Source organism: Sapajus apella, unplaced genomic scaffold (assembly GCF_009761245.1).
Source record: "Sapajus apella isolate SASKATOON/1434 unplaced genomic scaffold, GSC_monkey_1.0 scaffold19, whole genome shotgun sequence".
Taxonomy (NCBI): Eukaryota; Metazoa; Chordata; class Mammalia; order Primates; family Cebidae; genus Sapajus; species Sapajus apella.
Genome location: NW_022436959.1, coordinates 7020565 through 7044579, shown reverse-complemented (window position 1 = coordinate 7044579; position 24015 = coordinate 7020565). Strand labels below are relative to the sequence as shown.

The following is a 24015-nucleotide window of genomic DNA, read 5'->3' as shown; positions in this document are numbered from 1 at the left end:
TCTTGTACACACTAGCACTTTGTTACTAATGTTTTTACATGGTGGTAAAGTCAGTAAGACAATATAGAGCTGTTTTTAAACTAAAATAATTTCAATTTGTTCAAAGGGGTATGATCAGAAATGTTACATGAACACTTTTAATAGAACTCATTCTGATTTTGATACATGATGAAACTATGTATTCATAAGCCAAAATTTTAAATCATATCAAAAGTTTTTAGTTTCCTGCTTTTTGTTTCTTATAACCTAGTAACCAAGACCATTATTCAAACTAACAGTTAACTTTTTTCTCCTGTATTAGTTTTAAGAAGAATAAAGAACCAATACCAGTAAAACCTGACAATTTTTAAAAAATCATTTGAATTTTATCTGGACTGTATGCATATGTAAATAACAGCATAATACTTTTTTAATTAATTCACAGGTTTTTCTAAGAGCAAGAGACAGAGCTCTAGGGGAAAATGAGAGCCAGCTATGGGCAGATCAGACCGGGCAAAAGTTAACCTACCACCTGAAAATGTTACAATTCTGAAAAATTGAATCTTAGAAATAACAATTGTGGGATTTATAGTATTACTCATGTCAATTTGAAGAATTTGTTTCTGTCCTATCATTAACGTTATTTATCTTCTTAGGCTAAGGGTATCGTTGGAATTTGGATGCTACAGTTCCCCTTTGGTGGCTTCTTTCATAATTGCTAAGAGGCTTCTAGTTCTTTCTTTTCTTGGCTAGAATGGAACCATTTTCCAGTAACTTTTTAAATTCACAATATGAAGATTTTGTATCCTGGACCCACAGAAAGATGAGCTGCTTGACAGAGGTCAAGAAGGTTGTGGGGTGTGTGGGCCAGGATAGGATTGGCACAGCAGTGGCACGAAGCTCTGAATATAGCCTGTGTTAGACATGGACATACTGGGAAATATTTGGGTCTTCATATGGAGACTGCTATTTTAAGGGACTTTGAGTTAGTCTGTACATTTCAGAGGCTGGAGGAGGAGGAGGAGGGAAGACAAAGAAGAGGTGCAAACAGGAAAGTGTGGAACAGTATTTGGGCGGATCGGCAAGTGAGGCATATTTTAAGTTCTTCTTATTTTATTGGCCCAGATACAGGCTTCTAGGGAAGGGTAAGAGTCTAGATGATATTTAGAAGCTTCTTCATCCCAGTTTTTTAAGGTATATTTTAAAATAAATTTTATACTCATAAAGAATTGCAAAAGCCAATACCACCGATTCTTGTGTGCCTTCACCCAGGATTCCCCAGATTCTCCCAGTGACAAAGTCATAGGTAACCCTGATACATTATCAGTACTAAGCAATGGGCATTGATTAATGCTATTAACTACACTGCACACTTTATTTGACTTTTGTTACATGTTGTTTTTCCAATGTATATTTATATGAAATTTAATTATGTTACAGATGCATGTTAACTATAGATGCATGTTATAAATACTATAATCAGCATACAGAATATTCTATCACCACAGTCTCTTATGCTACAGTTTTATAATCATACCTTCACAGATGTGACCCCCAGCAACCACTGACGTGTTCTCCATCACTGTTATCTGGCCATTTCAATAGTGTTAGGTAAATGGCATCATGTAATAAATAACTTTTTAAATTGCCTTTTTTGTGTGTGCTCAGCAAGTGTCCTTGAGAGTCCTTCAGCTTGTCGCATGCATCAGTAGTTTGGTCTTTATTATTGCTGAGAAGTATTCCATTGTATGGACGAACCACTGTTTATCCATTCACTTATTATAGGACATTGTGGTTATTTCTAGCTTTCAGCTATTATGAAGTTACTGTAACCATTTGTGTAGATTTTTGTGTGGAAATGTGTGTTTATTTCTGTAGGATAAATACCCAGGAGTCCTACGGCAAGCCTATGTTTAACTTTATAAGAAACTGCCAAACTTAGAATACCATTTTATATTCCCACCATCCGGATATGAGAGTTCTAGTTGTTCTACATCCTTGCTAACAATATTGTGGAGTTTTTGGGTTTTATTGTTTAATACGTATTATTCTAATAGATGTGTAGTGGTATAGCATCATGACTTTAATTTGCATTTTTTTAGTAGCTACAGTGTTAAACGTTTCTGTGTTTAACATTGAATACCACATACCATTTGAATATCCTCTTTAGTGAAGTGTCTGATTTTGTACATTTTCTAATTGGATATTTTGTTTTCTTACTGTTGCATTTATAGTTATTTATATATTCTGGATATAAGACCCTTGTCAGAACTGAGAATTCCAAATATTTTCTCCCAGTCTGTACCTTATATTGTCATCCTCTTAACATGGCCTTTCTCAGAGCAAAAGGATTTGGTTTTGATAAAGTCTACTTTATTGATATTTTTCTTCTATGGATCATGATTTTAGCATCATGTCTAAGAACTCCACTTAATCCTAGGCTATTAATATTTCAGAGATTCATGGTTTCATTCTTTACATTTGGATCTGTGATCCATTTTGAGTTAATTTTTGTATTAGGTGTGAGGTTTAGGTTTAGGTTTGTTTTTACGACCAAGAATGTACAGTTACTCTAACAACATTTATTGAAAAAAAAATCTTTTCTCCTTTGAATTGGTTTTGCCCTTTTGTTAAAATCTTAGCCATACTTGTGTGGATTTATTTCTGGACACACTATTTCTTTCCTTTGATCTACATATCTGTCCCTCCACCAGGACTTCATTGCCTAAATTACTGTAGCTGTGTAGTATTAGAAGACTGGATAGTGTGATTCAACCAGCATTTCTTTCTTTCTTTTGTGTTTTTTATGCTTTCATATAAATTTGAAATTTTTCTCATATCTACAGAAAATCCTTCTGAGGTTTTGATAAAAACCGCATTAAGCATATGGATCAATTTGGGGGAAATTGACATCTTCAACATGTTGAATCATCTTTCAATCCATAACACAGTTTGCTTCTGTATTTACTTGGGTCTTTTTAAGATTTTCTTCATTAAATTTGTGTAATTTTCTCCGTACAAATCCTATGCATAGTTTGATTTAGATTGAAGTTATCCCATTTTTTTGGAGCAACTGTGTAAAGGGTTTTGTGTTTCTAATTTCAGTTTCAATGCATTTGTTGCTAGTGTATAGAAATAAGATCGATTTGTGTGTGTGAACTTTGTATCCTGCAACCCTGCTAACTCACTTATTAGTTGTTCGCTTCTCCTCTGTTTCCCAGAAGAGATGGTGTAAAGGTACTGTTACTTATTCTTTTTATTTTTTTTTTTTGAGATGGAGTCTCACTCTGTCACCCAGACTGGAGTGCAGTGACACAGTCTTGGCTCACTGGAACCTCTGCCTCCTAGGTTCAAGTGATTCTCCTGCCTCAGCCTCCTGAGTAGCTGGGATTACAGGTGTGTGCCACCACGTCTGGCTATTTTTGTATTTTTATTAGAGACAGGGTTTCACCATGTTGGTCAGGCTGGTCTCAAACTACTGACCTTGTGATCCACCCGCCTCAGCCTCCCAAAGTGCTGGGATCACAGGCATGAGCCACTGCTCCCAGCCTGTTACTTATTCTTTTAATGTTTGTTACAGTTCAGCAATGATACCATCTGGGCCTGGAGATTTCTTTATCCAAAAGGTTTTAAATAGTTAATTCAATTTTTTTTAGTAGTTATGAGACTATTCAAGTTATCTGTTACCTTGGGTGTTTTTATAGTTAGGAATTGGTCGTATCATCTAAATTGTCAAATGGATGGGCACAGAGTTGTTTGTTGTATTCCTCTATTATCCTGTGATGTCTGCTGGGTCTGTGGGAGTGTTCCCTCTTTCTTTACCAATGGTGGTCATTTGTGTCTTTCTTGCACTTTCCCCCTTCCTGCCCCCTCTCTTCTCTTCCCCTTTCTCTTCTCCTCATCTTTTGTCAGCCTTGCTTGTGGTTGATCAGTTACTGATCTTTTCAAAGAGTAAATTTTTGTTTTTATTTTTCTCTGTTGTTTTTCTATCTTCAGTTTCATTGACTTTTTACTCTGTATTCTTTCCTCCTGCTTGCTTGGGGTTTATTTTGCTCTTCCTCTTGTAGTTTCTTGAGGTGGAAATTTTGTTATGGATCTGAGACTGTTTTTTCAATATAAGCATTTAGTGTTATAAATTCTTTAAAAATGAATCTGCTTTAACCGCATCCCAAAGATTTTTATATGTTGTATTTTCATTCCCTTCGGTGTATTTTTAAATTTCCTTTGAGACTTTCTCTGACCATTGGAGTATTTAGAAGTGTGATGTTGAATTTCTAATTGTTTTGTGATTTTTCCCGGTATCTTTCTGTTACTGATTTCTAGTTAGATTCATTATGAACAGATAATATGTTTTTTATGATTTCAGTCCTTTTAAATTTGTGAAGGTTTGTTTTGTATGACCCAGGATGGGATGTGGTCCATCTTGGTATCTATGTATTAGTTGGCAAGGCCATTTTTTCCTTGCTGAGGGGCTTGGCTTGTAGTTAACATACATCTCTTCTGCCCACATTCCAGTAGTTAAAACTAAATCATTTGGCCACACCTAACTGCACAGAAGGCTGGGAAATAGATTTTAGTTGTGTGACTAGAAGGAAATGGGAATCAAGTTTGGAAATTATATAACGTAACACTCTGTTTTTGATTTTTTTTAAATTTTCTCCCTTTATTCCCATTCCCAATCCTATAGTTATTTACGTATTCTAGTGTATTTAAATATGTCCTTCTGATCTACCTTCTATATATTGAATTAGATTTTTATGAATCTTTGTAAAATACCTAGGATTTCTTTATTTTTTAAAATGTTTATAAATGGTTATCGTCTGATATAGTTTGGATGTCATACCCTCTAAATCTCATGTTGAATTGTAATCCTCAGTGTTGGAAGTAGGGCCTGGTGGGAGGTGACTGAATCATGGGAGTAGAGTTTTCATGAATGGTTCAGCACTGTCCCCTCAGTGCTGTCTTTGCGGTAGTTCTAGCAAGATCTGGCTGTTTAAAGGTACGAGGCATCTTTCCCCTCACTCTCCCTTGCTCCTGTTGTCACCACAGGACATGCCTGCCCCTGCTTCGCCTTCTGCCATGAGTAAAAGTTCCCTGACGCATCTCTAGAAGTCAAGCAGATGCCAGCACCATGCTTCTTGTACAACCTGTAGAACTGTGAGACAATTAAACATCTTCTCAGGTATTTTTTTCCTCAATGTCAGATATTTTTTTATAGTAGTGCAAAAACAGCCTAATATTTTGTATGTATAGCATTCTGATTATTAGTTCTTCACTATATATTAAAATCGACTTACGTTGCTGCGGGTATTGCTAATTCATCCCCCTGACTTCTTCAGAAATATACCACTTTATTCATATTTACTCAGCATTTTACTTATCTATTCCCCCATTTATTAAAAGCCAAAAGCATTACTAATTTAATAATGTCATATTTGTTCTTCTAATTATTTTTGCTGCATAACGAAGCTTTTTTTTTTTTTTTTTTTTGATATAGAGTCTCGCTCTGTAGCCCAGGCTGGAGTGCAGCCTCCAACTCCCGGGTCCTGGTTCAAGCAATTCCCCTGTAGCCCAGGCTGGAGTGCAGCCTCCAACTCCTGGGTCCTAGTTCAAGCAATTCCCCTACCTCGGCCTCCCAAGTAGCTGGGATTACAGGCAGGAGCCACCATGCACAGCTGATTTTTGTATTTTTTAGTAGAGACAGGTTTGGGTTTCACCATGTTGGCCAGTCTGGCCTTGAACTCCTGACCTCGTGATCTACCCACCTCAGCCTCCCAAAGTGCTGGGATTACAGGCATGAGCCACTGCACCTGGCCAACAAAGCATTTTTAACTTAGTGTCATTTATTTTATTCAAAAATCTGCAATTTGGGCTGCAGTTGGCACTACAGCTCATCTTTGCTCCTGATAGTATCAGCTGGAATTGGCAGTGACTCAGCAGGTTGGGGCTGGCATCAACGGAAGACTCATTCTCGTCAGGTGGTTGACGGTGGCTGTAAGTTGGAACCTCAGCTGGGGTTATTTGCCAGGACACCTACACATGGCATGTCCATGGAGCGGCCTGACTTTCTCACTGCAGTGGCTGGGTTCCAAGAACAGTTATCCCAAAAGAATAAGGCAGAAGTACATGACTTTTAGGATCTTGTCTCACAAGTCACACAGAGTCACTTCCACCATCCCCTGTTGGTCAAGAAGGACATGAAGGTCTTGCTAGGTGCACGGGGAGAAGACAGACTCTACCTCCTGATGGAAGGAGTGTCAATGTTACATAGTAAGAGAAGCACGTGAAATGGGATGTATTGTGATGCCCATCTATGAAACAGACAATCTGGCACATCTGTGAAAATTAAAAGTCTGATTTGGATATAACAATTGAGACTGATTAGTAAAGATGTCTAATTATAAAAGTTAAATTCCAAATACACTTTCTTTTGGCCAAAGACTAGGTTATAGCCAAGGAATTCTGGCTCCCTGTACTCCTAGGCTTTTTTTCTTTCTTTTTTGAGATGGAGTCTCGCCCTGTCGCCCAGGCTGGAGTGCAGTGGTGGGATCTCGGCTCACTGCAACCTCCGCCTCCAGGTTCACACGATTCTCCTGCCTCAGCCTCCCAAGTGCCCGAAATTACAGGTGCACACCACCACACTTGGCTGATTTTTTGTATTTTTAGTAGAGACGAGGCTTCACTATGTTGGCCAGACTGGTCTCAAATTCCTGACCTAGTGATCCGCCCACCTTGGCCTCCCAAAGTGCTGGGATTACAGGCGTGAGCTACTGCGCCCCACCCCTAGGCTTTTTTTCTAAGGTTATCAATACCTTCTTCCCCTTGATCCTTAATTATTTTTTTTTTTTTTTTTTTTGAGACGGAGTTTTGCTCTTGTTGCCCAGGCTGGAGTGCAATGGCGCGATATTGGCTCACCGCAACCTCCGCCTCCTGCCTTCAGGCAATTCTCCTGCCTCAGCCTCCCGAGTAGCCGGGACTACAGGCACGTGCCACCATGCCCAGCTAATTTTTTGTATTTCTAGTAGAGACGGGGTTTCACCATGTTGACCAGGATGGTCTCGATCTCTTGACCTCGTGATCCACCTGCCTCGGCCTCCCAAAGTGCTGGGATTACAGGCTTGAGCCACCGCGCCCGGCCTGATCCTTAATTTTTTATGTGATCAACATAATACATGAGATCAACCAGTTCAAACAACATGATTACAAATCATGCACACCTTGAGTGTAATAAACAGCTTTCTTTCCCTTTAGAAAATACATCATATAAGAAAGCAATAGTAACTAGCTCTCAACCTTACTCCTTTTCTTTTGTGCTGCTGGCAAGAAGATCTCTGATGTATTGAACATCTGATTAGATACCTTTAGTATACATATGACTATTCTGAAGGCTTATTATCTCCATCACTAGAAAATAGATCCATAGCTTTTTCAGGCTTTGTGCCTTTTTCTCTGAACTTGCCTCTCCTGAGGCTATTAAATACCGTGGTGCTTGAGGAAAACACTGCCAAAATAGCTCTGCTTTCCTTAAGTGATGTAAGAAAAATGGAAAAAGTGTTTTAGCAAAGTGGTCATGAAAAGATGGTTGTGAGTTCAACCCTGTCAAGTCCTAATTTCTGTATATCATTTTACCCATTTCTGTCAAAATCCAGAACGGTCATACCCAAGTGGATGAAAATGCTGATCACTCTAACCTTTTAACTACGTAAAGCTTTCACCAAGGCAGAAAATCACAGCTAGAAAATTGACATAAGATGGGCCAACCCAATTTGTTCCTTTTCTTGAATTGCTATGCCAAGACAAGATGAGTCTTGGGCCTTTGTTTGTTTTCATTTTTTAACATAATTTCAAATATATATTAAAGTAGAGAGGACAGTTCAGTCATCCCTCAGTATCTGTGAGGGACTGGTCTGAGGATCCCCTGTGAATACAAATGCCTGCTGACCCTTAAGTTGCTGCTACAAAATGGCAGAGTATTTGCACATAACCTATGCACATCCTCCCTACATACTTTAAATCATCTCTAGATTACTTGTAGTACCTAATACAATGTAAATGCTGTGTAAATAGTTGTCATACTGTATTGTTTAAGGAATGACAAGAAAAAAAACCTGTGCATGCTCAGTACACCCATCATAGATCTAAGTACACTTTTGATTTGAGGCTGGCTGAATCCGCAGATGTAGAACCCACAGGATACAGGGAGCTGACTGTCTAGTGAAATGCCACAGCCATCCCCTAACTTCAGCAATTACCAACCCATGGCCAGTCGTGTCATCTGCACTCTCTATCCCCAAACATATTAAAATGTATTACTTTAAAGCAAAACCTTGATATCATTTCATCCATACTGCTTCAATGTGTATCTCTACACATAAAAGACTCTTTAAAAACATAACTACAATACTATTATCACACATTTTAAAATTAGCAGTTCTGGATTCTGTTGAGACATGCAAAAGATGCGTCTATAACTGGGGAGAATGAAGTAAAGAATATAAGTGGACACAGAACAGGAAAAACAAGAAAAGACTGAGCCTCTGAAGTCCTGAAAGGGGTTCCAGTCTGCAGTTCTCCCTCTGATGTCGAGAGTCACCTCATCTCTTTGTATCATTCTAGTAAATCCCCCTTTTTGATTACACTGAGTTGGACTTCAGTAATTTAAATTTGGAAGCATCGTGACTAATACTACTGCTATCTGGACAGCTTAGTGTTACTCTTCCCTCCATATTCTTTGATTTGTTTATCATACCATTCAATTTAGTTAATCCCAGTAGCTACTATTTATTGAACACCGATCATATACCAGACACTCTACCAAGTATAGAGATTAAACTACACTAATGTTCACAACAATCCATTGAAAAAAGTATTTCCCTGTCTTGCAGATAAAGAAATGAAAGTCTGTCTGGATTAAGTAATACTCCCAGGTCACACAGTTAACAAGTGTGGAACCAAAATCTTACCCAGATCTTTCTGGCCCTCAGCCTGTTCCCATTATGCATCTGACAAACATGATTTTTATTTCCAAAAAAAAAAAAAAGCCAGTACAATTCTGTGGTATCTGTTGTTTATCATATTGTTTTCTCATCTTCCTAGGTACACAACTACTCCTTCATGACTTAGGTTTGGTCGCGTGACTGGGTTCTAGCCTATGGAATGTGAGGAGAAGACATGTCATGTTTCTTGGCTTGGGCCCAGTAAAACTTCCCATTTGCTGTCCTCTGTGCTCTCTCTGCTTTTGCTGTCTGGCTGATGATGCCTAAGGTGACCTTGGGAACCATACATTGATGACGACAAAGGCTGACATCCTGAGTCTCTGAGTGACTGTATGGGACAGAGCCCCCTGCCACCAGTCTGAAGCCTGTCTGGACTGTTTATGTGAGCAAGAGATAAACTACTATTGTGTTTAAGCCATTGTATATTTAGCATTTTATGTATTATTATAGCACTTAGACTTCTTTTTATGTACTGTTTCAATTATCTCTTACTGGGTAACAAACTACCCCCAACATTTAGCAACTTAAAACCACAATCTTAAATTAACTCATGATTCTGCGGGTCAGAAATTTGGGCTCTTGCCCCTACTTGTTCATGCAGCTGCCATGAGCAGATAGGCAGCCAGGGGCTAGTTGGTCCAGCAGTGCCTCACTCACATGTCTGGAAATAGGTGCTGGCTGGACCGTGTGTCTCCAGCAGGCCTGCCTGAGATTATTCACGTGGTGGTGGAAGAGTTCTCAGCAGCAAGAGAGGGCAAGCCCCAGTCTGCAAGTATGTCTCAAGCTCCTGCTTGCCTCGTGTTTGCCGACAGGCCATTATCCAGCGTGAGTCACTTGGGGAGAGGGGAGTATGATTTACTGGGGACTACTCACTGCAACAATCTGCCATATGTACAAGTTAGGCAAATCATTTACATATATACAACATCTTAGTCATGTATTTAATACCAGAGTCCTGCTCTGAGGCTGTTTTCATAACCCCTGAATCAAGTTCTATTTAATAATATCTGTTTTGGATAGAATAAAAATCATGTATTTTTTTACTTTTCAGGTCTATATATGAGAATAAAATATTTACCAATACATCATACATTTAGGTTAGTAGAATTGGGATTTAAAGAAGTGAACCTTATTCATTCTCCCAGTTTCATATTTGCCATTAACATTGAGCTCCCTTCGTTTTAAGTCAGTTGCAGTAACCCTCCCTAGACTCCATATCCCCTTTGAGCTCCTGTCATATCCTGTTCCCTTCACATCATCTGTCTGCCTTTCTCTTTCTTTCCTCCCTTTCCTTCCCTTTTTCCTTTCCTTTCCTCACAGTTTTGCTCTGTCATCCAGGCTGGAGTGCAGTGGTGCCATCTTGGTCACTGCAACCTCTGCCTCCCAGGTTCAGGCGATTCTCCTGCCTCGGCCTCCTGAGTACCTAGAATTATAGGTGCTCAATACCACACCTGGGTAATTTTTGTATTTTTAGTAGGGACAGGGTTTTGCCATGTTCGTCATACTGGTGTCAAACTCCTGACCTTAGGTGATCCACCCACCTCGGCCTCCCAAAGTGCTGGGATTACAGGCATGAGCCACCGCGCCCAACCCCCATGTTATTTCTTAAAGGATATCCTCATCTTCCAGTTATTTCTCAATCCTTTCGGTCTGGTTTCCTTGCTATTATGAAAACAGCTCTTATTAGGGTGACCCGTGGCTTTCTCGTCACTAATTCCATGGGCATGAAACTTTATTTACTGGTGGTCGACTTCTTCTCAACATCACACCACTATCCCTCTGCTTTTCCGTCAACCTTTCTGGCCTTGTCTTAGTTTCCTTTGAAGGCTCATCCTCCTTTACCTTACCTGTAATTGACAATTCATCAAGACTCCGCGCTTGGTCTTTTCTCACTCTCCTCTCGCGCTAGGTTGGCCTCATCTTTGACCGTGTCTTCAGTACCATCTATCTCCTGTCGAGTCTCAAACTTGTTTCTCCATCTGGGACCTCTTCTTTAAGCCCCAACCCTATGTATCTCCAGTTGTTTATCTCACAGGCACCTCAGGCTCAGTTTATGTCCACACCGAACCTGTGCTTCCTCCTCACTCACACTTCCCTCCAAACAAAAGTCAGTTCTTTCCTGGTAGTTTCAGAATGGCCCCACAATCCAAAAGCCCGTGAATCATTCTTGACTCCCTGTACCGTCACTGCCCCCCGTGCCATCCTTCACCCTTTCCTGTTATGCCCTTTTCTATTCTGGGAATATCTCCCATTGTGAGTCATCTGGGTGGGTGACAGTTCCCCAGCTCCCACTATGAAAGACAAAGGGGCTAACATCCTCCTTCTCTCTGTCTCCTGGCAGCTGACACAGTGCCTGTGACATGACCTTGGTTTATTGGCTATGTCTACCAAAAACTTTGAATATTGAGAGTAAAACCAAGAAGATACTATTAGAAGTCATTCATGAATGTATCAGTGGAGTACTGGCTGTATTGATCCTGCTTCTTTTTTCTTAACTTTCTTGGTTAAGAAACTATCTTGGTTCCTGCCCCTGGAATTTCCATGCTGGTGTGCTAGTCCCCAGTGGATTTATCCTGTAAATGCCCCCATTTGCTTAAGATACTCAGAGAAGGATTTTGTTATTTGCCACCAGAAAAGTTGTGACCAATACAGGCACTGATGTTCCTGGTGGATTCAGATGCCATCACAAAATTTTCTCCACTGATTGAAGACCCAGCCGCAGAATGCACAAAATAGCTCTGAAGATCTTTATCTTGAGGATAAAATAATAGCTCCCTCCAGTTCAGAAAGCAGACTTGCCACTGTTTGCTATAAAATGGCAGGCTCCTCAGGCTCAGTGTTGTTCACCTGCCATGCAAAGCCACTGTATGTGTGGCATCCACCTGTGCCCCATCCAGCACATTGTCTTCGTGGGCTAAGGGCCACAGTGGCGGATGCAGACATGCTTGTGCTCACGTTGTTGACTGCTCTGTGGATCATAAAGTGCTGCGCTCTGACCCAGGAGGCTCGTGTCCTGTGCCAGCATCCACAAAACAGTAACAGTTTAACTTACTAACTTGCAAGTCGGGGAAAAAGTCCAGACATAACATTAACTATTTCCTATCAGCCAGCATAGTACTTGGCCTAAAGCAGATGTTCAGTATTTGTGAAACAAACGGATGGTTGGCTAGATAGAAAGCAGATGGACTTTGAGCTCTGCTTAAGGTGTTGCAGGGATCAAACTTTTTCAGAAATGCCAGCCCTATTCTGGAATGATTCTGGAACTGTGGGGAAGACAATTGAGGAGAACTGAAGATTATCTTGACCTGAAGTTTCTCGTCCTTTGTTTGTAAGTAGAGTTTTAGGATCTGCCAGCTCCTCTTCTGATAGTAAACTGTCTGATATGAGCAGTCCTGGAGACAGTTGTATTTTATTCTGAATTACCTGAATGAGTCTGATGTCCCCAACACCCAGCTAAGCTCAGCAGTGATGCATGGGTTGGACTGATGTGGGAAGTAGGCAGCCTGGAGTGGCAGAGACCTGGGTTCTATTTTAAAAGGGAATTCTGGGTATCCCTGGGTCTCTTAGGGAGTGAGGGAGGGGAAACTGGGAAGTGAGAAAGGGAAGTGGGACAGCAGCAAAGCCGAAGTTAGCCTCAAGTTCTCCCCAAAGGCCAGGTGGCTGTAACTGGGGACAACGTTGCAGAAATTCATCTCTGAAGCAGCTGAGGCCAGAATACTTCAGACAACTGTCCCTGCTAGGAAAGCCTGTTCCCCTTTCACAGATAGCACTGCTTTTCCTAACACAAGCCCAGTTCTTACACATAGATAAAACTGTCTTTGGGATAGAGTGAAAAGAGAATGAGAATGTTAGATTTATAACTATTGAGATGTATTGAAAGTTGAATAATGTGCAGAAAGCAAATCACTCTACACAGAAAGAGAGGGTGACAGAAGGGTTCTTGGAGAGGGCAAGCATGGGAAGAATTATCTAGGGTTTGATGAGGTTTTCAGTGAGGGCTTTATCATCCCCACAGGGGCAATATTGATTGTTGGGAGACAAAAAGGAACTTAGATATTCGATGGTTTGTGGCCTTCAGAGGACTTCAATTGTACATAAACAGACAGCATATCCGTGGTATTGAAATTTCAGGATGGGAGGGAGATTAGGGGGAAATACCTAAAATGTCTCCTTACAGGGGCGATAATGAGAAGCAATGGACTAGAGGATTCAAGTTGAAGAGTTTTGACCACCAGTGAGTCCTCCTGGGAAAGTGAATTGGAAGCAAGCTAAGTGCATTTTCTCAGCAGAAGGAAGATGAGCTTACATGTCACCTAGTGAATATCCAGTTGGGAATCTGAAAGCACCGTGGGCAGCTGAGCTGTCCCCCACAGCTGTTCAGCAGGCAATGTGCTTACATGCTCCAGGCAAGGTCAATGTGCTCAGGATGCAGCTGATAGCCTCAGGCACCAGACCAGTCTCCAGACACAGCAATAGGATGGTGGCAATAGAGGGTGGAAGTCAAGCTTTCAGGAATTAGCTCACCCACTTTCTTCCTCCCTTTCTGTTCTGTTCTCGTCTCCCTCCTGTCCTACACTCCTTTCTGCTTCGCTCATTCATTTTTGTTTGCTACATGCAGGGGAATCAGGAGCAGTGTTCATCAGTGAATGAAAGGAGTGCTGGAAAGAGAACCACATGCTGACATGAAAGTAAGAAAGAACCTTTAATCGTAAGATTTTAGTGTGGAAAGCCAGATGATGCACTCTAACATCTGTGAAATCAAATCAAAATGCAAATTGATTTTTGGCTTACCTAATCCATGTTTCTTTCTGGATATGTGTTCACTGGGACACGCAACTCCTTAACAGAATAAGACTGAAGACAGTTTCAAGTACAGACAGTATAGTTCCAATCCCACAGGTATTCAGCCTTGGAAATGGCTTCTGGTCTCTGGGCTTAAAAGACTAGACTTGCTATCAGTTTGAAAATGGCAGTGTTGTGGAGGGGCTCTTCACGTTAGGAAGGATGGCCTGACAGAGTCTCCTTTTTTCTCTTACCCTATCCCTGATGCTTATTAAGGCAGTGCTGGAGGAAAAAGTTCTCATTAGGTAACAGGAATTAATACTGAGTACTGTTTAAAGTGCTTTACTCTTATTAATTCATTCAGTCACAATCAGACAGTCTTGCAAAGGGGGCACTGTTTTATAAACTTGTATGGATGGGGAGCTCAGGTACAGAAAAGCTAGGTCATTTGTCCAAGGTCACACAGCTTCTGGTAGCATTAGGATTTGAACCCAGATCCTCAGTCCCCAGAGAACTTGGCACAATAGTGTCTTCTAATGTGCCCTCAGCTAATTCTTGCACTTATTGATGTCTTTGAACTCATGGATGAATAGGTTTAAAATTGCTTTTAACACAATGTACTTTGGTGTGAGTCTTATTTAAATAGAACAATGTGCCAGCCACCAGACCTCACCCACAGTTGAATCCTTTGGCCATTTACATAATGGATTAATTACTGGACACATGCTGCCCTCTTGTGATGAAAGTCACTCAGTTGCAACCTTCTTCACTTCTCTGGAATGCACCCATTTACTTCCTTTTGTCCAGTCTCATGGTTTGGGGATGGAGTATTTGCAGCCAGTGATGAAGCTGTTGGCTCTGTAGAGTCAAGATGTCACCTGCCATTCTGCAGGGCGCTCCCAGCCTGTAACTCCAGTCATGAGACATGACCCCAGAGTCTAACTTTTAGCACCTGGATATAGGAAAAAGATCAGGCTTCCTGAAGAAATCCTAGGAACATTAAAGAGACCGGATCCGTGTCCTTGGGGAAAGAGTTTCATTTTGCTTAACTTGCCCTAGTAGATTGGAACCAGTGATAGTGACAGGAGGCAGCCAAATGCCTAGGCAAATGGGGCAGGTCCCAGGTGAAGCCCTCCCTTAAAGCCAAAAAACAGCCTGAGGGCTCAAAGACTGGACTGCTGGTCCCCGGTGAAAGCCATGACCCAGAGTCAGAACTTGTGTTCCTTTTTTCTCTCCCTTTCCTGATTGATTCTTTCTGAATAATGTTTTTAGCCAGTCAAATGTTGCCTTTTCCAATACTACCTATGACCTGCCCCTCTCCCATTCTGAGCCCATAAAAGCTCCAGACTCAGCCACCATGTGGGGCGCTTCCCCACCTTCAGGTAGGGGGACTATCCCTGTGTCCCCTCTCCACTGAAAGCTGTTTAATCATTCAAACTCCCTGCCTTGCTTACTCTTCAATTGTCAGTGTATCCTCGTTCTTCTTGAACGTGGGACAAGCACTTGGGAACCAGTGCACAAGCCAGACTTGGCCTAGGTGGGCCATTTCCTGCAGCAGGTAGCATGACTTAGCAAGGCCCAGGTGGAGTGTCTCTGACCAGAGGTCCCCAGCTTGCAAAGTGACCAAGAAAAAAGTCCTGTGTCACCAGGTAGCAGGTTTGGCAGAAAGGAGGTCAGTTGCAGAGTGACCTGAAGGTCACAAACCCTACCAGAGCATAGGGAAAATAAAACCAGACAGAAGCCCTGTGTTCTAGTTCTTGTTCTTCCAGTAATTAAAGTGACCTTGGGTAAGTCTCTTTTGCTCTCTGATACCAGTTTTCTCACTGGGAAAATGAGGAGATTGAAATCTTAGATATTGCCAGGCAAAACATTCTGCCTTTGCCTATATTCCTTGCCTGAAGAGTTTATTTTGCTTTTTTCATTTTTATACAAATCTTGATTAATAAGATATATATTCATATTATTAGTCCTCGGTTTCCTCATTCAGGAAATAATTCTACTTCATAGGGTTGTTGGGAGGAAGAAGTTTTTATTTGGCATGATGTTCATGGGTTAATCTGGCTGGGTTTATTTAGGCAAAGCAAGGATACATACATTTATAAACAAAAAGTTTTTAAATCAAGGAAAACTTGATTTTAAAGATTCTGACACTTGCACACTAGTAAGTGGTTATCTTCAATAGTGCCACTTTAAAACAGATGTGTTGATTTATTCTTCCCTGCAGCCAGTCATTAGACATAGCACATGTATATGTGTGGGCAGTACCTGAACACTGGTCTGGTCTGATGGTTGGGGCAGGGAGTTTTATTCTATTCAAAGGAGACACTGCTGGCTTCACATTACAATTTTCACTTGCTTGCAAACTTATTACACCCTTAACATAGGTTTAAAAATATTTCATAGCAAGGATATGGTTTTTTTGTTTTGTTTTTCTTTTGAGATAGGGTCTCACTCTGTTGCCCAGTCTCACTTACAGCCTTGACCTCCTGGGTTCAAGCAGTCCTCCCACCTCAGCCTCTGGAATAGCTGGGACCACAGCTATACATCATTATACCCAGCTAATTAATAGCAAGAATCTTTGCCTTGATAATCTCATTCCAAAGAAATAACCATAAAGACTTTTAATTCCATAGAAATAGTGTCTATAGTGACCACCACCACAATCAATCTGGAAACTTGAAGGTCTAACCTGAATGTCTGGAATATTATTAAGCAAATTCTCAAACTGGTAGAATATAATCATAAATGATTATAAAGCTAACAATGTGAGAAAATGTTTGACAAAAAGAACTGTTAATGTACTCTGTGATTATAACTGTAAAAAGAGGTCTCAGGCCGGGCGTGGTGGCTCACGCCTGTAATCCCTTTGGGAGGCCGAGGCGGGTGGATCACAAGGTCAAGAGATCGAGACCATCCTGGTCAACATGGTGAAACCCCATCTCTACTAAAAAAAAACTACAAAAAATTAGCTGCACATGGTGGCGCATGCCTGTAGTCCCAGCTACTCAGGAGGCTGAGGCAGGAGAATTGCCTGAACCCAGGAGGCGGAGGTTGCGGTGAGCCGAGATCGCGCCATTGCACTCCAGTCTGGGTAACAAGAGCAAAACTCCGTCTCAAAAAAAAAAAAAAAAAAAAAAGAGGTCTCAAAGTAGGCAAAGCATGGAAGATTATATACAAAAATTAAAATAGCTGTGTTAGTGTTGTTATTATAAACGTTAAATTTTTCCCTTTAACATTATTACATTATTGACAAAGCCTATCCCCCCTAAAGTGGAATATTTTCCTGTTTGGTGCCACAAAGCCAATACACAAAATCAAAAGTGTGCATCTACCAGTCCAGGCTTTATTTGATGCCCATAGAATTGATAATTGGGAGCCTGGTGCATAAATCAACTTCTCAGTCCATGAGAGACAGGCCATCTCCTATGACAGCCAAGAAATCACAGATATAGGATATCCCCCATGAGAGCCAGGAAGTCATGGTTATGGGGCATCTTTAATGAAGGGGTCGGGGAATTAAAAGCAAGGTGAAGAATATTCATGTCTTTTCTGGGAATGAGATAACTTCTCCGAACCAGAGTTTTTGTCCCCCTTGTTTTTCCTTTTATGGTTTCTTCTGGTCATTGTCATGGTGATTGTCAGTTGTCATGGCACTGGTGGGAGTGTCATTTAGCATGGAAATTAGATTATAATGATGTTAGAGGTTCTTCAAAGGTCAAGTTAGCTGCTATCTTGGATCCCACCACTCTTGTCTGGTTTGGTCATGATGGGGAGCTTTTGACCACAGACTTCCTGTTTCCTAAAGATAGGCAGAGTTAAGGTGGGGAGAAATTTACTTAGGTCACATAGGCGTTACACTGGGTAACAACATTACTTTGATAACACAAATAAACACACTTTATAACAAAAAAAAGTCAAGGAAAAAATTGAGACACTTTAATATTTGTTATTGGCCTGAAAAAGCACCTAGGCAGTCATGGGGAAAAATCAGAAACTTGTTTAACATCTTGGACTTATTTTATAATTTACTATTTAAATTTTTTATCATAGATCAGAGGGGCCTATAACCTTTTCAGTACTTAATGTCTCTAAGAGTCTTAAGCTGGTCTCGGGTGCAGCTCATTCGATTTTAAGGTTGAGAGAGCAGTGCTGGGATGTCCCCTGGTAACATGAGTCTCAGCCTCCTCACAAGGCAATTCTACTTTCATTAAAATTCTTCTTTTTGAACCTGGGTTAATGGTCATGGTTTTACCTTTCAGCTCTAGAACAAGGTTTTTTCCTGTAAGTAAGCAATTGGTTACTGCAAACAGACCTTTGGTCCACCTGGAAGTGAAACAAAATAGGGACAAGCAGAAAGCTCCTTCCCACTTGGCAAAGGCTCGTGGGCCTGGCTCCGTAGGGCGGTGCCAGCTCCTGCTCTGTTCTTCATTGAGCAGTGAAGACACAGGTGCCCCCTGTGTTCAGTGAGTTGACACTTAATGGCAGTATGCTCTTTGGTAATAATAATGAAAACTACAGGCTGTGCTTTTCACTGACAAAGGTAGGCTATTGCAGGAAGCTTGATGTTGAGTATTTTGGGGGCTTACTTTGAGAACTCCCAGTCCTGTATTTGACCTTGTTGGAAAGTTCCTCAAGACTATGAGTGAGAAGGGGACAATGTGGGAGTCCCACAGGGAGCGGAAATGAGACCCATTGGCTTGATGGTAACTGCCATACATTGAGCAGGACCCTGTGCAAGGCTCTGTGCCATCTACTTTCCATGACTCATTTAATCCTGTCAATAACCTTTTGAGTCAGATTCTCTCATTTCTTTTTCAAGGAGGAAATCAAGATTCTGACAGTCTTAGACTGCTCCAAAGCCACGCAGCTAGGGTGCTCCAGAGAGCGAATAGCACCTGGCCAGACAGTGGTTCCACATGGCTTTTTAAAGAAGTTCCATGTCAGCATGGACAGGACACAAGTGCAGGTATGTAATATGGGAGCTGTATGTAGCTTTTCATCAAAATCACCCAAGATGTCCTGTGGAAAGAGTCACATCCCTCTTTTACAGAATTTTTTTTTTCAATTGTCTTTTTCTTGATTAGGAAAAATCTCCACGTCTCTGCTCAGAAGCTCACCTGTTTCTAATAAGAGAAGCTTTCCATCCAATTAGGAGCCCGATCTCAGTTTTACAGGGGGAACTGAAAATCTACCACTCACCATCTAGAAAATCAAAGTGTTTCCAAATAGAATTTAAGTCAATACCACGCAAATTCTAATTCCCTAGAGGCAGCAGTTTTAATTTCAATAGTCTCTAAAAGCAGTAACATTCAGTAGTTTTTGAGTAAATTTTAGATTCTCAAGGGTTTAGTTTCAGCAGCTTAATGAAATGTGAATTTTGTCTGCTAAGAAGTGAGCTTCTCAGTGAGACTTGGTGAGTCTGAGGTCTGTGGTACTCCCCCTTTTGCCTTCAGCAGGCCATGCTCATTCCCGTGTTCTTTCTGGGCATATTTGTTGCCCAGATTCTGCAGCAAGGAGAGAGTTGCTGCCTTGGGGTGATTATAAGTGAATACTCAGGTCATGGGTTGGGAGGGGCCTTGTAGGAACCACCAACATCGAGTCTTTAAGGGAACTGCCACCATGTAGTTGCCCAACTGTACAGGGTTTCCCCCACAATGGTCCCTTACCTAACAGGCTGCTCTACAAAGCCAGGCTTGGACTCCCAGAACTCAGAGGTACAGTTGGAGGCCCCGCAAGCCTTCCAGTGTCACATGCTGCCCCTGGCAGCTCGGTGCTCCTTGCCATGGGCCTACCTGGGTCTTCCACTCAGCAGTGAACAGCCAAGGGAAGGTAGTGGACGTCAAACCCGGCCTGCGGGCCCTACCATGGCAGAGTGATAAAGGCATGAGCCTTCATCTGTGGAGTGAGACCGGATGGAGCTCAGGAGTCACCGCGAGCTTACCAGGCCAAGTCCTTCAAAAACTCCACACTTAACCCGTTAGAAAGAGTGAGTATTTTCAGTATTTTATTAACAGATGAGCTGGTAAGAGGACAAGGGATCTGGTAATATCACCCCACCCTCACAGAGCAGCCACCACAAGCCTGCCATGAGTCTCCACAAAAACCTTGGAGGAGTCACATCCCACACTGCGCACACCCCAGTACCTCCAGCTGTGAACGGGGGCCAGTATCCATACATGGGGAAGTGCTGAGAAGGAAGAAAATATTTCAGGTCTAATACTTATCCATCAAGCACCTTTTAGTCACGAAGCTTGGCACCAACTTTATGCCATATCCTCAGCTCTTCAGTGAAAACAGCAGTGGCCGACTCGCTCCTGCTGGTCCTTATGGGAGGCGTTGGGATGGGATGAGGCTGGCCTCTGTTCTGCTCACAGCTTTATTCCTCTAGCTTCAGATAAAAATAATTACAATATGCAGTAAAGTCCCTTCACAGTGTATTTAGAGTAACAACAGCTCACAAGACACATTCTCTTTCTGCAGAAGTGTAGCAGGTAGTTAGGGAGTTTGCTGACCAGAGCCTCTGCACAGGAAGCTGGCTTGCATCGTGGAAGTAGTGGACACCTGACGGTCCTGCTTCCACAAGGCCCCTTTAAGACACTGACACAGAAGATGTTTCCAGAGTGGCATTTGCTGCTGAGGCTCTGGGGCAAAGACTCCATGCACAGGAAAGCATCCTCTCAGAAACAGATGATCCGCTTCTCATCTTCATAGACTTTGGCCTCCTCTGGCTTTATCAGGTTTCCATTTAGGCTGTTGAAAGGAGGAAAACAAAAGTGCACAGGTAAAATGTTAAGGACTCTCACAGGATCCTTTCCAAGGCGTGTTCATAGCACACACTTGTGCATCGCACAACCCTGAAATTAAGGAACACACTCTTCAGATAGTTCTTTCATATTAGCATGGATCCTCTCCAGCTGCCATCCCTCTGTTCACTGGGTCTCACTAAGGTCACCTGTAGCCTCCATAAGCCTGAATGTCATGATATTTTTCAGGTCTTGTCTTTCTTGGCCCTCAAAGGATTTTGGCTGTCCTGACTTCTATTTCTCCTGCATCTGGGCACTCTACCTCCATTTCCTTCCCTGTATTCTCCTCCATGTGACCTCTACATCTGAGATTTCTCCAGGCTTGGGGCTAGGCCCTTTTCCCCAGCCGATCTCATCAATGCCATGGCCTCGTTCATATGTTAGTGGAGGCAGTTACCTGCTTGGCATCCTCACTTGGACCTCTCCCCTGCACCTCAAAGTAGCCACACCTCCTAGGATCCCCTGGCTTAGTGAATGGACCACGCGCATCCTGCTGTGCAGGTTAGTAACCGGGGGGTCAAGCTGAACACCTTCCTTCTCATCCCCATGTTCCTTCCATCACAAAGTTCTGTCCTAATTCCTAAGCATCTAGACTGCCTCCCTGGAGCCTCTCTATCTTCAGCCCGCCATCCTGGTCTGAGCACCCATCATTGCTTCTCTGGATCAGTACAATGCCCTACCAACAGGTCATTTCCACATACTCTGGCCCTCTCCAATCCAGTTTCCTAGAAGAGCCAAGAATTGGTCTTTGTGCAGTGCAGATCTGATCACATCCCTCTCCTGCTTCAAACTGTTCACTGACTTTCCATCACTTTAAGGATAAAGACCAAAGACACGCATCATGACCCACAGATCTTTATAGTCCAGTCCCTGCCTATCTCATCAGCTTCCTGGAGTCCCCTCTTCCACAGTCTGAACCCCAGGGCACAGCAGCTTCTTGCTGTTCTTCCAGGACACCACACTCTCTCCTGCCCCAGACCCTTTGCACATGCTGTTCTGTACCTGGAATACTCACCTCACCTGACTAACTGCTATTCATCCCTCATGGCTAAGTGTAAGTGCTGCTTCCTCAGAGAGGCCCTCCCTGTAACCTCATCTAAATCATGTTCCCTCTTGGCCTTCCCTTTGTAGTTCCCATCACAGTTGTAATTACATAGCTACGCAAATGACGTTTTTTTCTTTAATGTGCGTCTCGCTTACTAGACAGTGAACTCATGAAGCCATTTTGTTCACCACTGGATTTTTGGTGCTAGCACAGTCCCTGGTCCTCAAGCATTTTCTTATTCGAGGAATAAATGAAGTCACAGGGCTATACCCTAGAGCCACGGTCTGGAGGAGATGGCCTCACAGAACGCTGTTACACTGGAGTGGAATACATTTCTATAATTTACGATATTCATTGTACACCTCTAATTTCTGTCCTTACAGGCAGAACTTACCAATGGACTTCAGACTTCCAACTTATTTTCAGAAAGGAATGAGGCAGAAATAAGAGTCAGTACAGATAACAAGTCCAAGGAGAAGGCTCACTCTGTAAGTGTTGGCTCCAAGCAGAGCAGCTCCCTGAACCTGGCTCCCTGGCCAGCTTGACCACAGCCCTGTGGCCTGGTGTGGCAGTCCCTGGCAGGGCCAACAAAGCCACGGCCTTCTCAGAGCCCAGTCCCATGAAGTCACACACACAGGAGCATACTCTGGAGGCTCCCAGAACAAGCAAAGGACCTAACTGAGGACACTACCAAGACCAGCACCCGGTATGCCTGTCTTGCCCACTCTGAATTGGTGGCCAGTTCCCCTCTCCACCCTGACACAAGTGAACCTGAAGGCTCCTGGCCTTATTCAAATGGTTCCTCGTGTAGGAATGGTGGTCCTTAAGCGGAAGGCAATGCAGATTTTGAAATTTGAGAGAACTAAAGCAACTGTGGGTCTTTACTACCCTCCTAACAAGCTACAGAAAAAAGCAGCCAGCTATGCTTTGCAAACTGTTCTGCAGTCCGGTAGTCTCCTTACTCTACCCTCTGCCTGCTGTCCTCAAAACATACAAATCAGCAGAAATGCAGCGGCCTGAGGGCAGAGACCCCTGCAAACTAAGTTCCAGTGCCTTCCAGCGCTTCCCAGGCTGCTGGGCAGGCTGGGCTCCCCAGGCCACGTGTCTGGTTGGATCTGGGCTCTATTCTCTATGATGGTGTTTTTCTGTTTGTTTTTTGAGACAAGGTCTCTGCCACCTAGGCTGGATTGCAGTGGCACGATCCTGACTCACTGTAGCCTCAGCCTCCCAGGCATCCATCCTCTCACCTCAGCCTCCTGAGTAGCTGGGGCTACAGGCACATAGCACGACATCAAGCTAATTGTTATAGTGATGGGTTTTCGCATGTTGCTCAGGCTGGTCTCAAACTCCTATGCTCAAGAGATCTGCCCATCTCGGCCTCCCAAAGTGCAGGTATTACATGCACATGCCACCATGCCTAGCCAAGAGTATTTTTCATAAAACTTTTTGTCTACAACCCCAAATAAGAATTACGTTTTTTTTTTAAATTTAATTTTATTTTATTGCATTTTAGATTTTGGGGTACATGTGAAGAACATGCAAGATTGTTGCATAGGTACACACGTGGCAGTGTGATTTGCTACCTTCCTCCCCATCACCTACATCTGGCATTTCTCCCCATGCTATCTCTCCCCAACTCCCCACCCCCTGCTGTCCCTCCCCTATTTCCCCCCAACAGACCCCAGTGTATAGTGCTCCCCTCCCTGTGTCCATGTGTTCTCATTGTTCAACACCCGCCTATGAGTGATAACATGCGACGTTTGATTTTCTGCTCTTGTGTCAGTTTGCTGAGAATGATGGTTTCCAGGTTCATCCATGTCCCTACAAAGGACACGAACTCATCGTTTTTTATGGCTGCATAATATTCCATGGTGTATATGTGCCACATTTTCCCTGTCCAGTCTATCATCAATGGGCATTTGGGTTGGTTCCAGGTCTTTGTATTGTAAACAGTGCTGCAATGAACATTCGTGTGCACGTGTCCTTATAGTAGAAAGATTTATAATTCTTTGGATATATACCCAGTAATGGGATTGCTGGGTCAAATGGAATTTTTCTATTTCTAGGTCCTTGAAAAATCGCCACACTGTCTTCCACAATGGTTGAACTAATTTACACTCCCACCAACAGTGTAAAAGTGTTCCTATTTCTCCACATCCTCTCCAGCATCTGTTGTCTCCAGATTTTTTAATGATCGCCATTCTAACTGGTGTGAGATGGTATCTCAATGTAGTTTTGATTTGCATTTCTCTGATGACCAGTGATGATGAGCATTTTTTCATATGTTTGTTGGCCTCACGTATGTCTTCTTTTGTAAAGTGTCTGTTCATATCCTTCGCCCACTGTTGAATGGGCTTGTTTGTTTTTTTCTTGTAAATCTGTTTTAGTTCTTTGTAAATTCTGGATATCA

At 42.4% G+C, this 24015-nt stretch overlaps 1 protein-coding gene and 1 long non-coding RNA gene across 6 annotated transcripts in view; one reads left to right on the top strand and one right to left on the bottom strand.

Annotated features, from left to right (window-relative positions):
* Positions 1 to 10505: 10505 nt before the first annotated feature.
* Positions 10506 to 24015, top strand: part of LOC116557405 — a 26528-nt gene continuing 13018 nt past the window's right edge. Inside the window, exons 1-2 of the long non-coding RNA XR_004271505.1 lie at positions 10506 to 16584; positions 16898 to 22093. This is a non-coding gene — a long non-coding RNA (uncharacterized LOC116557405). The remainder of the gene's footprint in view (positions 16585 to 16897; positions 22094 to 24015) is intronic.
* NOD1 (nucleotide binding oligomerization domain containing 1) overlaps positions 19740 to 24015 on the bottom strand; it is a 61935-nt gene continuing 57659 nt past the window's right edge. For 3 of the 5 annotated variants that reach the window (XM_032286887.1, XM_032286888.1, XM_032286889.1), the window contains one exon: positions 19747 to 20507. In XM_032286887.1, the coding sequence (XP_032142778.1) occupies positions 20435 to 20507 (73 nt within the window). In that variant the 3' untranslated portion in view covers positions 19747 to 20434. Of the gene's footprint in view, positions 20508 to 24015 lie in introns of all 5 variants that reach the window. The other 2 variants (XM_032286891.1, XM_032286890.1) reach the window with 1 other exon arrangement.